The 13,114-nt window shown below is 37.1% G+C and overlaps 1 protein-coding gene across 2 annotated transcripts in view; it reads left to right on the top strand.

Annotated features, from left to right (window-relative positions):
• The first annotated feature begins 8,812 nt into the window (after positions 1 to 8,812).
• Positions 8,813 to 13,114, top strand: part of LOC133248110 (NKG2-A/NKG2-B type II integral membrane protein-like) — a 39,966-nt gene continuing 35,664 nt past the window's right edge. The window contains exons 1-5 of one of the 2 annotated variants that reach the window (XM_061417866.1): positions 8,813 to 9,040; positions 9,426 to 9,524; positions 10,017 to 10,070; positions 10,609 to 10,760; positions 12,821 to 12,921. In XM_061417866.1, the coding sequence (XP_061273850.1) occupies positions 8,854 to 9,040; positions 9,426 to 9,524; positions 10,017 to 10,070; positions 10,609 to 10,760; positions 12,821 to 12,921 (593 nt within the window). In that variant the 5' untranslated portion in view covers positions 8,813 to 8,853. The remainder of the gene's footprint in view (positions 9,041 to 9,425; positions 9,525 to 10,016; positions 10,071 to 10,608; positions 10,761 to 12,820; positions 12,922 to 13,114) is intronic. The other variant, XM_061417867.1, reaches the window with a different exon arrangement.

Genomic DNA, 13,114 nt, shown 5'->3' with positions numbered 1-13,114 from the left:
ATAGAAAAAGGACATAGGTAAAAACAATTAAGAAGCATGAATAAACTATGGATTTTCGTTACTAAAAATACACTGATGTTGGTTTATTAATTACAACAAAAGTGCAATACTAATATAAAATGAATTAAAGGGGAACTGATTTCAAAATATATTGAATTCTATACTATCTTCAAATTTTTCTGTAAATGTGCTAAAAAACAAAATTCATTTAAAAAATTAAAATTAATATGCAACTTTCTACAAAATAAAAGCTTAATATGTTTCTTATTTTTTAACTTTTTTTTTAGTTGAAGGAAAATTGCTTTACAATGTTGTGCTGATCTCCTTTAGGATGGACTGGTTGGATGTGCTTGCAGTCCAAGGGACTCTCAAGAGTCTTCTCCAACACCACAGTTCAAAAGCATCATTTCTTCGGCAGTCAGCCTTCACAGTCCAACTCTCACATCCATATATGACCACTGGAAAAACCATAGCCTTAACTAGACGGATCTTTGTTGGCAAAGTAATGTCTCTGCTTTTCAATATGCTATCTAGGTTGGTCATAACTTTCCCTCCAAAGAGTAAGGGTCTTTTCATTTCATGGCTGCAGTCACCATCTGCAGTAATTTTGGAGTCCAAAAATAAAGTCTGACACTGTTTCCACGGTTTCCCTATCTATTTCCCATGAAATGATGGGACTGGATGCCATGATCTTCGTTTTCTGAATGTTGAGATTTAAGCCAACTTTTTCACTCTCCTCTTAAAGAAATGCAAAAAAGCAAAATGGCTATCTGGGGAGGCCTTACAAATAGCTCTGAAAAGAAGAGAAGCGAAAAGCAAAGGAGAAAAGGAAAGATATAAAGATCTGAATGCAGAGTTCCAAAGTATAGCAAGGAGAGATAAGAAAGCCTTCCTCAGTGATCAGTGCAAATAAATAGAGGAAAACAACAGAATGGGAAAGACTAGAGATCTTGTCAAGAAAATTAGAGATACCAAGGGAACATTTCATGCAGAGATGGATTCGATAAAGGACAGAAATGGTATGGACCTAACAGAAGCAGAAGATATTAAGAAGAGGTGGCAGGAATACACAGAAGAACTGTACGGAAAAGAACTTCACGACCAAGATAATCAGGATGGAGTGATCACTCATCTAGAGCCAGACATCCTGGAATGTGAAGTCAAGTGGGCCTTAGAAAGCATCACTATGAACAAAGCTAGTGGAGGTGATGGATTTTCAGTTGAGCTATTCCAAATTCTGGAAGATGATGCTGTGAAAGTGCTGCACTCAATATGCCAGCAAACTTGGAAAACTCAGCAGTGGCCACAGGACTGGAAAAGGTCAGTTTTCATTCCAATCCCAAAGAAAGGAAATGCCAAAGAATGCTCAAACTACCACACAATTGCACTCATCTCACACGCTAGTAAAGTAATGCTCAAAATTCTCTAAGCCAGGTCAGCAGTACATGAACCATGAACTTCCAGATGTTCAAGCTGGTTTTAGAAAAGGCAGAGGAACCAGAGATCAAATTGCCAACATCCGATGGATCATCAAAAAAGCAAAAGAGTTCCAGAAAAACATCTATTTCTGCTTTATTGACTATGCCAAAGCCTTGACTATGTGGATCACAATAAACTGTGGAAAATTCTGAAAGAGATGGGAACACCAGATCACCTGACCTGCCTCTTGAGAAACCTGTATGCAGGTCAGGAAGCAACAGTTAGAACTGGACACGAACAACAGACTGGTTCCAAATAGGAAAAGGAGTACGTCAAGGCTGTATATTGTCACCCTGCTTATTTAATTTATATGCAGAGTACATCATGAGAAACGCTGGGCTGGAAGAAGCACAAGCTGGAATCAAGAGTGCTGAGAGAAATATCAATCACCTCAGATATGCAGATGACACCACCCTTATGGCAGAAAGTGAGTAGGTTAGGATTGCATCGAATTTGAAGATGAGGGAATTTGAACATTGGAAAATTTATTGCTAATGAGGCAGGTAACACCAATAGCGGTGGAGAAAACCCCACAAAATTTAACATCAAAAAAATGAATTAAATATTTCCCAAAACTGGAGACAAAAACATTATGTTCTGCATAATAAATATTTTTGACCCACTTTCATTTTGATTCATTCTTGTCTTCACCTGTAGAATAACATGAACATTGCTACTGCTGCTGCTAAGTCACTTCAGTCGTGTCCGACTCTGTGCGACCCCATAGACGGCAGCCCACCAGGCTTCCCCATCCCTGGGAGTCTGCATGCAAGAACACTGGAGTGGGTACTGTGAACATTAGATAGTACTTAACATGTACCCCAAGGTAAATTATTTCCTGCAACAGTCAGAACCTCCCAAATTCTACATCGCTCATCCATAGCAAGTTCCCCTGTATCTATCTTTGTTCAACAGTATGACAGCAGAAGCATGGATTACATGCCCACACTGACTGATCACACCTATGTCTGTGCCTTGAGATTTCACCAGTTGGAGGACAAGCTTGGTAAGAAACACAGCTAGGACGAGCTCTCTCGACTGGCCTTTCACCTCTGCTTTTAGAGTAGGAGGTCCATGTTGATATGTATGACTGGTTTCAGAGACATCATATCAGAAAAAGATAGCCAATGATCCAATAGCATTCAATATTCCCACACAGAAAGTTTCCACTGGTTTCAGTATTTCATTTACTTCACACCCTTCAGACAAGAATCATAGAGAACTAAAATGCCAAATTTTATGAAGATTTCATAAATCAAACCATTTGTGAACTTTAGCAGCCAACATAAACTTGAAAAATAAAGGCCAACTTTCAGACTCTCATGCAGGTGGGAAATAACTAAATTCAAAAACCCTAAAAATAAATTACCTGACATCATTTCTAGATAAAAATTCAAAATATCAAACTGTGAGTAAGTATCAGCCTATATTTTTAAGAAACATCCTAAGGATATCCAACCTGATTGATACAGTACAGTAAATATATCCAATATTGGGTTGACTGATTTGAATAACAGCAGATTTCCATTTCTTTCTTGTGTTCTCTTAAAATTATTGAAGAAGCAGATACTGGCATTGAAAAAACTATGACAGCTGTATTGAAAATCTTAAAATGTTTGAAAGTTGCCCTTTAAATGCATCAAAATCAAAATGATCTATTCCGTTAGCCATAGCAACAATTATAAAAGCATTCTTTAAAAATCATTACATGTTTAAATATAATGAGAATATCTGAGCCCTATTTTACCCCAGAAGTAAGTGCTAGTTAAGCAGAAACAACAACAAAAAAGGATTGCATTTTGGCTCTTGTTTGGTGTGTGTTTATTTTTTTTTCCTCTTAAGAACTACATAGATCTGTGCACCTAAAGGGCCAACAGTGCTCCAGTGCTTTATAATTTTTCTTCAAAATGCATAGGAATAACAATTGAACAGAGAGGCCAAGCGTGCTGCGATTCACGGGGTCACAAAGAGTGGGACATGACTGAGCGACTGAACTGAACTGAACTGAACGATTGAAATTACTTCTATGTCAGCTACACCATTTGCAATCTTTTCAAAAGCACTTTTAAATGGCTTGGGATTCCTTCTTCTCTGAATCCCTATGCAAAAGTGTTTTTCTCCTTTTAAATAAAGGTAGGCAATGGCACCCCACTCCAGTACTTTTGCCTGGAAAATCCCAAAGACAGAGGAGCCTGGTGGGCTGCCGTCTATGGGGTCACACAGAGTCAGACACGACTGAAGCGACTTAGAAGCAGCAGCAGCAGCAGCAGCAGCGCATTTTGGGGGGCTTTCCTAATAGCTCAGCTGGTAAGCAGGTAAAGAATCCACCAGCAATGCAGAAGATCCCAGTTGGGTTCCTGGGTCAGGAAAATAACATGAAGAAGGGATTGTCTATCTACTGCAGTATTCTTAGGCTGGTGGTTCAGATGGTAAAGAATCTGCCTGCACTACGGCAGACCTGGGTTTGATGTTTGATCCCCTGGAGGAGGTCATGGGAACCCACTCCAGTATTAAAGAATGGGAAATCCTCATGGACAGAGGAGGCTGGCAGGCTACAGTCTTTATGTTTTAACCTCTTACCCACCAAGGAAGCCTTGGGGTTGCAAAGAGTTGGAACAAAATTGAGGAACTAAGCATAGCACAATTTTTAGATCTTCTAGTGTGTCAGTTCAGTTGCTCACTTGTGTCTGACTCTTTGTGATCTCATGGACTGCAACACGCCAGGCCTCCCTGTCCATCACAAACTCCCAGTTTACTCAAACTCATGTCCATTGAGTCAGTGATGACATCCAACTGTCTTATCCATTGTCATCCCCTTCTCCTCCTGCCTTCAATCTTCCCCAGCATCAGGGTCTTTTCAAAGGAGTCAGTTCTTTGCGTCAGGTGGCCAAAATATTGGAGCTTCAGCTTCAGCATCAGACTTACCAATGAATATTCAGGACTAGTTTCCTTTAGGATGGACTGATTGGATCTACTTGCTGTCCAAGGGACTCTCTCAAGAGTCTTCTCCAATAGCACAGTTCAAAAGCATCAATTCTTTGGCTCTCAGCTTTCTTTATAGTCCAAATCTCACATCCATACAGGACTCCTAGAAAAACCATACCTTTGACTAGATGGACCGTTGTTGGCAAAGTAATGTCTCTGCTTTTTAATATGCTCTCTAGGTTGGTCATAACTTTCCTTCCAAGGAGCAGGCAAATTTTAATTTCATGGCTGCAGTCATCATCTGCAGTGATTTTGGGCCCCCCCCAAAAAAAAAGCCTGTCACTGTTTCCATTGTTTCTCCATCTGTTTGTCATGAAGCGATGGGACCAGATGCCATGATCTTAGTTTTCTGAATGTTGAGCTTTAAGCCAACTTTTTCACTCTCCTCTTTCACTTTCATCAAGAGGCTTTTTAGTTCCTCTTCACTTTCTGCCATAAGGGTGGTGTCATCTGCATATCTGAGGTTATTGATATTTCTCCCAGAAATCTTGATTCCAGCTTGTGCTTCATCCAGCCCAGCGTTTCTCATGATGTACTCTGCATATAAGTTAAATAAGTAGGGTGACAATATACAGCCTGACATACTCCTCTCCTGATTTGAAACCAGTCTGTTTTTCCGTGTCCAGTTCTAAATGCAGCTTCTTGACCTGCATATAGATTTCTCAGGAGGCAGGTTGGGTGGTCTGGTGTTCCCATCTCTTTCTAAATTTTCCACAGTTTGTTGTGATCCACATAGCCAAAGGCTTTGGCATAGTCAATAAAGCAGAAATAAATGCTTTTCCGCAGGTCTCTTTTTTTTAATATAAATTTATTAAATTGGAGGTTAATTACTTTATAATATTGTATTGGTTTTGCAATACATCAACATGAGTCCACCATAGGTATACAGGTGTTCCCCATCCTGACCCCTCCTCCTTCCTCCCTGCCCATATCATCCCTCTGGGTCGTCTCCACACCAGCCCCAAGCATCCGGTATCATGCATCAGACCTGGACTGGTGACTCATTTCATATATGGTATTATACATGTTTCAATGGCATTTATAATAGCCAGAACATGGAAGCAACCTAGATGTCCATCAGCAGATGAATGGATAAGACAGCCGTGGTACATATACACAGTGGAGAACTACTCAGCCATTAAAAAGAATACATTTGAATCAGCTCTAATGGGGTGTATGAAACTGGAGCCTATTATACAGAATGAAGTAAGCCAGAAAGACAAACACCAATATAGTATACTAATGCATATATGTGGAATTTAGAAAGATGGTAACGATAACCCTGTATGCGAGACAGCAAAAGAGACACAGATGTATAGAACAGTCTTTTGGTCTCTTGCTTTTTTGATGATCCAATGGATGTTGGAAACTTGATCTCTGCTTCCTCTGCCTTTCCTAAAGCCAGCTTGAACATCTGGAAGTTCTCAGTTCACATACCGTTGAAGCCTGGCTTGGAGAATTTTGAGCATTACTTTGCTAGCAAATGAGATGAGTGCAGTAGTTTGAACAGTCCTTGTCATTGCCTTTCTTTGGGATTGGAATGAAACCTGACCTTTTCTAGTCCTGTGGCCACTGCTGAGTTTTCCAAAATTGCTGGCATATTGTGTGTAGCACTTTCACAACATCATCTTTCAGGATTTGCAATAGGTCAACTGGAATTCCATCACTTCCACTAGCTTTGTTCATAGTGATGCTTTCTAAGGCCCACTTGACTTCACATTCCAAGATGCCTGGCTCCAGGCAAGTGATCTGGGTGCTTATCTGGGTCATGAAGGACTTTTTTGTATAGTTCTGTGTTATCTTGCAACCTCTTCTTAATATCTTCTGTTTTTCGTTAGGCCCATAGAGTTTCTGTCCTTTATTGTAACCATCTTTGCATGAGGTGTTCCCTTGGTACCTCTTACCTTCTTGAAGAGATCTCTACTCTTTGCCATTCTATTGTTTTCCTCTATCCTTTGCACTGGTCACTGAGGAAGGCTTTCTTATTTCTCCTTGCTATTCTTTGGAACTCTGCATTTAGATAAGTATATCTTTCCTTTTCTCCTTTGCCTTTGGCTTCTCTTCTTTTCTCAGCTATTTGTAAGCCCTCCTCAAACAAACATCTTGACTTTTTGCATTTCTTTTTCTTGGGGATGATCTTGACCACTGCCTCCTATACAGTGTCACAGAGCTCCATCCATAGTTCTTCAGGCACTCTGTTTATCAGATCTAATGGATCTTACAGTATATGATAACAATTTCTCAGAGGCATTTAAAAATGGAAAATGTAAATAACACAACTAGAGGTCCAGTTGTCCTTTTAATTGGAGCCCAAAGTCTCCTATTTTCTGGAGGTGTGTGATAAGCTAAACTCTCTTCAACTCGCCTAAGTGTGAGGATTTCCTGTTCAAACCTGAAGTGACACATTGACGACAAATCAATATTTTCCATTCTAGCTTCACTCTGAGCCTCACAGGGCAGCCTGTGAAGGTCACAGACATTGCTTATTCTTGACCGGGTTGTAAGTTTTTAAATTTCTTCTTTCGTTACCAGCCTAAGCAGGTCTCTTTTTAGAAATTAACCTGATCTGCACACTAAAGAATGCACAACTTCCTGGCCAACAGAAGGTATGTGTCCCTCCTCTCCTGTCTCTCTGCTAGACCATCTCACTTAGTGGGAACTAACAAATGTTAGAGGGGATGCAACCGAGCTATAGTAAATATACAACAAAATCAAAGTAGAACATTGTTGTTTTTTTTTTAAATAATGTGGTATAAACAATAACCATAAAATACCAAATATTGGGTGATTTCTCCAAGTATTCAAATTATTGTCTGTAGAATGCTAGTCAAGTGAATACACGCATGCATATTTGGGTGTGTATATAATATTAAGTGAAATTTATTGACCTCATGATAGGGAACAATTAGTTTTGGATTTTATAATCAGTAGATGGTAAGCTTTTTTGTATAATAATATGTTTATACATATTTTGCTCTACATCTATAAACAGATTCTTGGAAAGGAATTCATTATATAGCAAAAGGCCAAACATAATTCCTCCTATATGTTTTAGATTCAATAAAAAAACCCTAATTTTTTGATGAAATTAAAGATGAAGTAACTTCTTTTTTTTAAATATATTTTATTTTATTTTTTAACTTTACAATATTGTATTGGTTGCCATATATCTAAAGGCTAATTTAAACTTAATTGTCATAAATAAAGTATTTTTTAAAAATCAAACATTGCATAAATGATATGTTACACTAATTAAAGGCTGATGTAAATCAGAAATAGTACCATAGAAATGATGACTAAGATAATAATTAAAACTGATAATTACTGAGAACTTATAAATTCCAGGTTGAGTGCTCAGTGTTACACACGTTATATATTGCATAAACTTATTTCCATTTTATATTAATAATATAGGTTACCAGATAGTAAATAACTTTTTGAAGGTCACATTTTATAAATTTCAGTCATAATTAATTTCCAGATATTTCTGACTACTGCATCAATTGTCTGAATTATTAAATTATGTTATCTGGATTTTTTATAAGTAATTACCATCACTTATACAGCTAAAATGACCTTTACTAACTTGGACATCTATCAGATCTTTCTGGAAGTTTGAACCAACAGTGTTCTTCCATAAGTGACCTATACATGTTTATCATGTTGTGGGTTCAGATATTAGTCATTAAATCAATTATCAACTACTTTTGTAAAATAAGTATTTTTTAGTCTTTCCTATTGTTTTATTTTTCATATTACTTTGTTATATATGTTTAATGTGTCATGTAACACTTTCCAATATATGAAGCATTTCCTCAGTTTTTAATGCTTTCTCAGAACTCCCCAACCATTTGAAATAAAGACCATTTGTTATCCTTTTTAATCAATAATTGTAAGTCACCAAATAATGTAATTTAGTGTAGGAAATTATTGTATATGTCAACATTACTCTCTCATCTTTAAAGAACTGTTTGTAACCATTATTAAATTTCAAAAGTATCAAAAATATGGGTGAATCTCTCTTGTTAACAGAACATTTTAATTTGAACACAAGCACTATGATGGTTTTAAAATATATCCATGGAATCTGACTTAATAAGGATATTATTGTTCATGAACTTCTTTATTCCTCCCTAATTTATTGCTTTTCACTGTTTCAATCAATAATATATGAATCAAATATAGAATATCTTTTTCAAAAAAGCATTCTATCGTGAAAAACTTGCTTAAAGTTGTAAGGATTTACCAGGCTTTAAGTTTGTTCAGCTGCAAAGTGAGCACTAAGCGCTTTGCCCCGCCTGTGTCATTGTGCTAGGGTTCTTATCTCACACACACCACTCAACCTCAGTTCACTTCAAGCACAGTCCTTGATCTCACTCAGCTGCAGAGATGAATAACCAAGGAGCAACCTATGCAGAACTGAAGGGAGTCAAGAACTCAAAGAGGCAGAAAAGAAAACCTAAGGTTTCTAAAAGTTCCATTTCAATGACTGAGCAGGAATTAACATATGTAGAATTAAATCTTCAAAATGCTTCTCAGAATCTTCATGGGAACGACAAGAATCACCACTCCAAAGGTAAACACTTACTAGACACACATGGAGCTGTTCTAGGATGTGCAGTGGGGTGCAGAGGTGTGGAGGAAGAGTAGGGGATAAGCTCACGTATTTTTCACTTTGGGGAACGGAACTTGAAGCTGGATATGGGATTCTGATGTGAAATCAGAGGACTACTTTTATTCTGGCATTACTATAATTTGAAGTCTTTGATCAACAACTCATGTAGTCTTATATTTGCTGAAAACGCAATGGTATATTCTGAGAGAAAGACTACTGTGGTCAAAATGGGTTGGGGGTCCAAGTTTATATCCATAACTCTGTGTTCGTGTGGGTTCTTGTGTATGTAAACTCTGAAAAGCTGTCCCCATCACTCCTTTCTCAGTTTCCTTTTCTGTCCCTGCAGGTTCACCGTCACCTCCAGAGAAGTTCATTGCTGGGATCCTGGGAATCATCTGCCTCGTCTTGATGTCCACTGTGGTGACAGTGATCATTGTTACTCCTTGTAAGTACGTTTTTGAAAAACTGTAAGGGAACTTATCACTTTACTGATGGTCAATGCCGCTAAACATTTCATAATATTATAGAATGTGCCTATCATTAAAATACATGCATTTAGAATAAATGCAATATGTTATATCTAATTTGTCAGAAATATACAACACAGGAGAATTACAGACAGCATGTATATGTATATTCTGACTTTATAACTCAAAAGCATGCTTTAGGAGGTTTAAAGATCTTTTTGAGAAATACAAATTAATTCTTGAGATTAGTTAAAGCAAATACTGTAAGACGTGGTGAAGTTTGTTCCGTTAGGTTTTTGAAATATTTTTTTTCCATCAAGTCTTCATTACCTAGTTAATTTTTCTTGCTAAATCAGTTTTATTTCAGATTACTCTATTTCTAAACAATAAACTGAATTCTCAAGCTCATACACTAAAATCATTATGATTCATTTAAAGTAATATTAACTTTTTAATGATTAATTTTGTAGCTCCTGTAATACAGGAACAGAATTACTCCTCTCTCATAACAAGGCTCCAGAAAGGTACATAATGATTTTCAAAGTTCTGATATGAATACAATTCATTTTTGTCTCTATCTTAGGCTAGTGAAAATAAGAATACATTTGGGGATAGAACATAATTTATAAAATCAGGCAATAAACATTCATATAAATGATTATAGGAGAGTGCTTCTCCCTATGCAATTATATGATCACCATATCCATTGTTGGCAATTGGCTGTAATTTCGTCCTGCTATAATATGAATAGAGACAAATAATTTTGCTATTCTAAAATAGAAGTTTCATTTCTTGATTTCCAGGACATGTAAAGAGTAGACATTTCTATGTGTTTCCTTTATATGGGGCCATATATTAAAGACAGACCCTCTCTATGAATGCATGAATGAGATTTGTTTTATATGTACCAGCCTTGAGGATGCATAGATATGTTATTTTATATATATATGTGTGTGTTTGTGTGTGTGTATACATATGTTTATATCTATGCATATATGTAAGTTAATTTTTATTTTCCAAATTCAAATTGTTTTTGAATAGTAATTCATAATCTTTCTTCAGAATGTCATCGTGGTCATTGTCCAAAAGACTGGCTTACATATTCCAACAACTGCTATTATGCTAGTTTGGAAGCAAAATCGTGGAATGAGAGTTTGATATCCTGTGCTACTAAGAATTCTACTCTGCTTTATATAGATAATGAAGAGGAAATGGTAAGCTATTAAATGTTTCCAACACTTTGCTAAAGGCTTCATTTAGTCAACATTATATTTGTTAGGATTCACTTGTGCTTTTGTACATATTTGTAGCTTGTTTATTTTAAGGTCTGCTAGTATTCCATTAAACAATGGAATATAACTTTATGATACTTTATTTACATTTTTATACCATTCATGCATGTGTAGTAATTTCTGGTTCTTGCTTTTCATAGAAAACCATGCTTCTACAAATGCTATTAAATTCTAAAATACACTGTGCTGTCTAATTTTACCATACATCAAGGAAAATAAACATATGATTTTGCCTATAGAATTGTGTAATTGCACATCAGATCATGGAAAAGAAGTTTCAACTTCCCAGCAGCCCCACTGCTCTGTAATATCTTATCACTTCTCCACCTCCTTATTTACTCACTGTCTTGACTTTTGATATTATAGAATCTCTTTGATTGTTTTTGAATCCCGTGTTCGTGCTTAGTCGTTCAGACATGTCCGACTCTATGCAACCTCAATAACTTCAGCCTGTCAGGCTCCTGTGTCCATGGAATTTTCCAGGCAAGAATACTGAAGTGGGTTGCCATTTTCTACTCCAGGACATGGAATCATACAGGTTGTCCCTGTCTCATCACTGCCATATGATATTTTGCAGTTCCTCCAACTCTTTGCATTTGTGTGAAGTTTGTAAATTTCCACAGCTCATTGTGTGAATTCAACAGTAAGATCCATTCTTTCCAATGCCACTGGGTGGAGATGGAGTCTTACACCCTCAGGGATAAAGAGGCTTCTTAGCTTCAGTAGTTTTAGTCAAGACATCCCCTTTGCTGGTCCCACTCCCACCCCTATCACCCAACCCTAGTGTCTCTCAGTGGAGGAAACAGAGGCAGTTTCTCTAACTGCTGCTTGTTAGTAAGTGTCCTGATGGATTACCTTGTAAGGCTTACCTGGTGTTGCCTACACGATTCTCTCAATACACAGGAGGAACGGATTACCTGTGCCACCCCCAACAGCTAGGTTAGGTATGGGGTGTTTGGGAAGTAAGAGGCCTAGGTCACTTTCACCTGGTTGGTGGGGAGATACAAGATGCACCTAATTATCTTTCCCTCACCTCCCACCTTGTTTTCTCATCACGGAGAAGTGATTAGTGATTACAGAGGAGTGGGGCTGCTAGGAAGTCTCAAGCCACATCACCCTTCTCTTTCCACCTTTCAGAGTTCTCTTTTCTCGTGTCTTTCATTAGTCCCATGTTTACAGTTGAACTTAGCAGGGAGGAGCAGAGAGAAATGAGTCTCTGACCCCTTGTCTGGTCCACTGGATTCCACCAATACAGAAACAAATGGCTTTGAGGTTTATCTAGTCAAAGAATGGTGTCAGGCTCAGAAAACCAAATCCGGCTCTCATGTCACTTACTTTCTCGTTTTCATTTCCTTAATTTCCCTCTAAAACTGAAATTCTGAGAAACATATAATAGTAGAGAAATCCACTGGTACTGTCACAATATCCAGAAAAATGAATGTCATGGAATCTAAAGACTTATTTAAAGCCTTGCTATGTTAGTTTTGACATGAGGAAAAATGAAATTATATGAATCAGCATTTTCTTCATTGCACGTATTCAATTACTCCACCTTCTTAATCCTTAGGCTTAATGTTAGATGCGGTTCACAGCTGTAAGTCTCCCCAAGTTGTTATGCAAGGTGTATTCTTTGTGGGATCCCTACAACTAATTCATGTCTTTGTAAATATTCCCTTTATTAAATGGCTGTGGAAAAAAAAAAAGGAATTTTCTTTATTAACATTAGAACACAGTGACACTGATAAGTATAAATGTTGAGTTAATTTTGAACCAAAAGTACAGATAGTGGTTAATATTTATGGCATTATTAAAACTTCGAACTTTCAACTCCTATGCTTTTTAGTGTTAGATTAGAATCTAACATACTCAATTTGTTCAAAGAATGAAAGATGCTATGAAAGAACACATCCTTTGACTTGCATTTAAAAATTAACAAAAACATTTCATGACTATTTAAGTGAAAATTCTTTATTTTGGGCTAGAAATTTCTGATGTCCCTATCAATTATATCGTGGATTCAAGTCTCTCGTGAAGGCCGCGGTCGTCCTTGGAAGTGGCTAAATGGTTCCACTTGCAAACTACAGTAAGTTTTTAAAAAGAATGCTATATAGAGGAGGAAAAATACAAAAAAGAAATATTTTTAAAATAACATGAATACATTTGTCTTAGTCAAATTATAGAAAGCTGAAGGGAGATACTGACAGTTAATAAAATGTTGATACCAATGTTGAAAACTAGGCGACTCTGTAGCCCGATTTCCTAGTAACAAGCTCGTA

The sequence above is a fragment of the Bos javanicus genome, chromosome 5, assembly GCF_032452875.1.
Source record: "Bos javanicus breed banteng chromosome 5, ARS-OSU_banteng_1.0, whole genome shotgun sequence".
In the NCBI taxonomy this organism is placed as follows: Eukaryota; Metazoa; Chordata; class Mammalia; order Artiodactyla; family Bovidae; genus Bos; species Bos javanicus.
The sequence above is the reverse complement of the archived record's forward strand: the minus strand, read 5'-3'. Positions and strand labels throughout refer to the sequence as shown.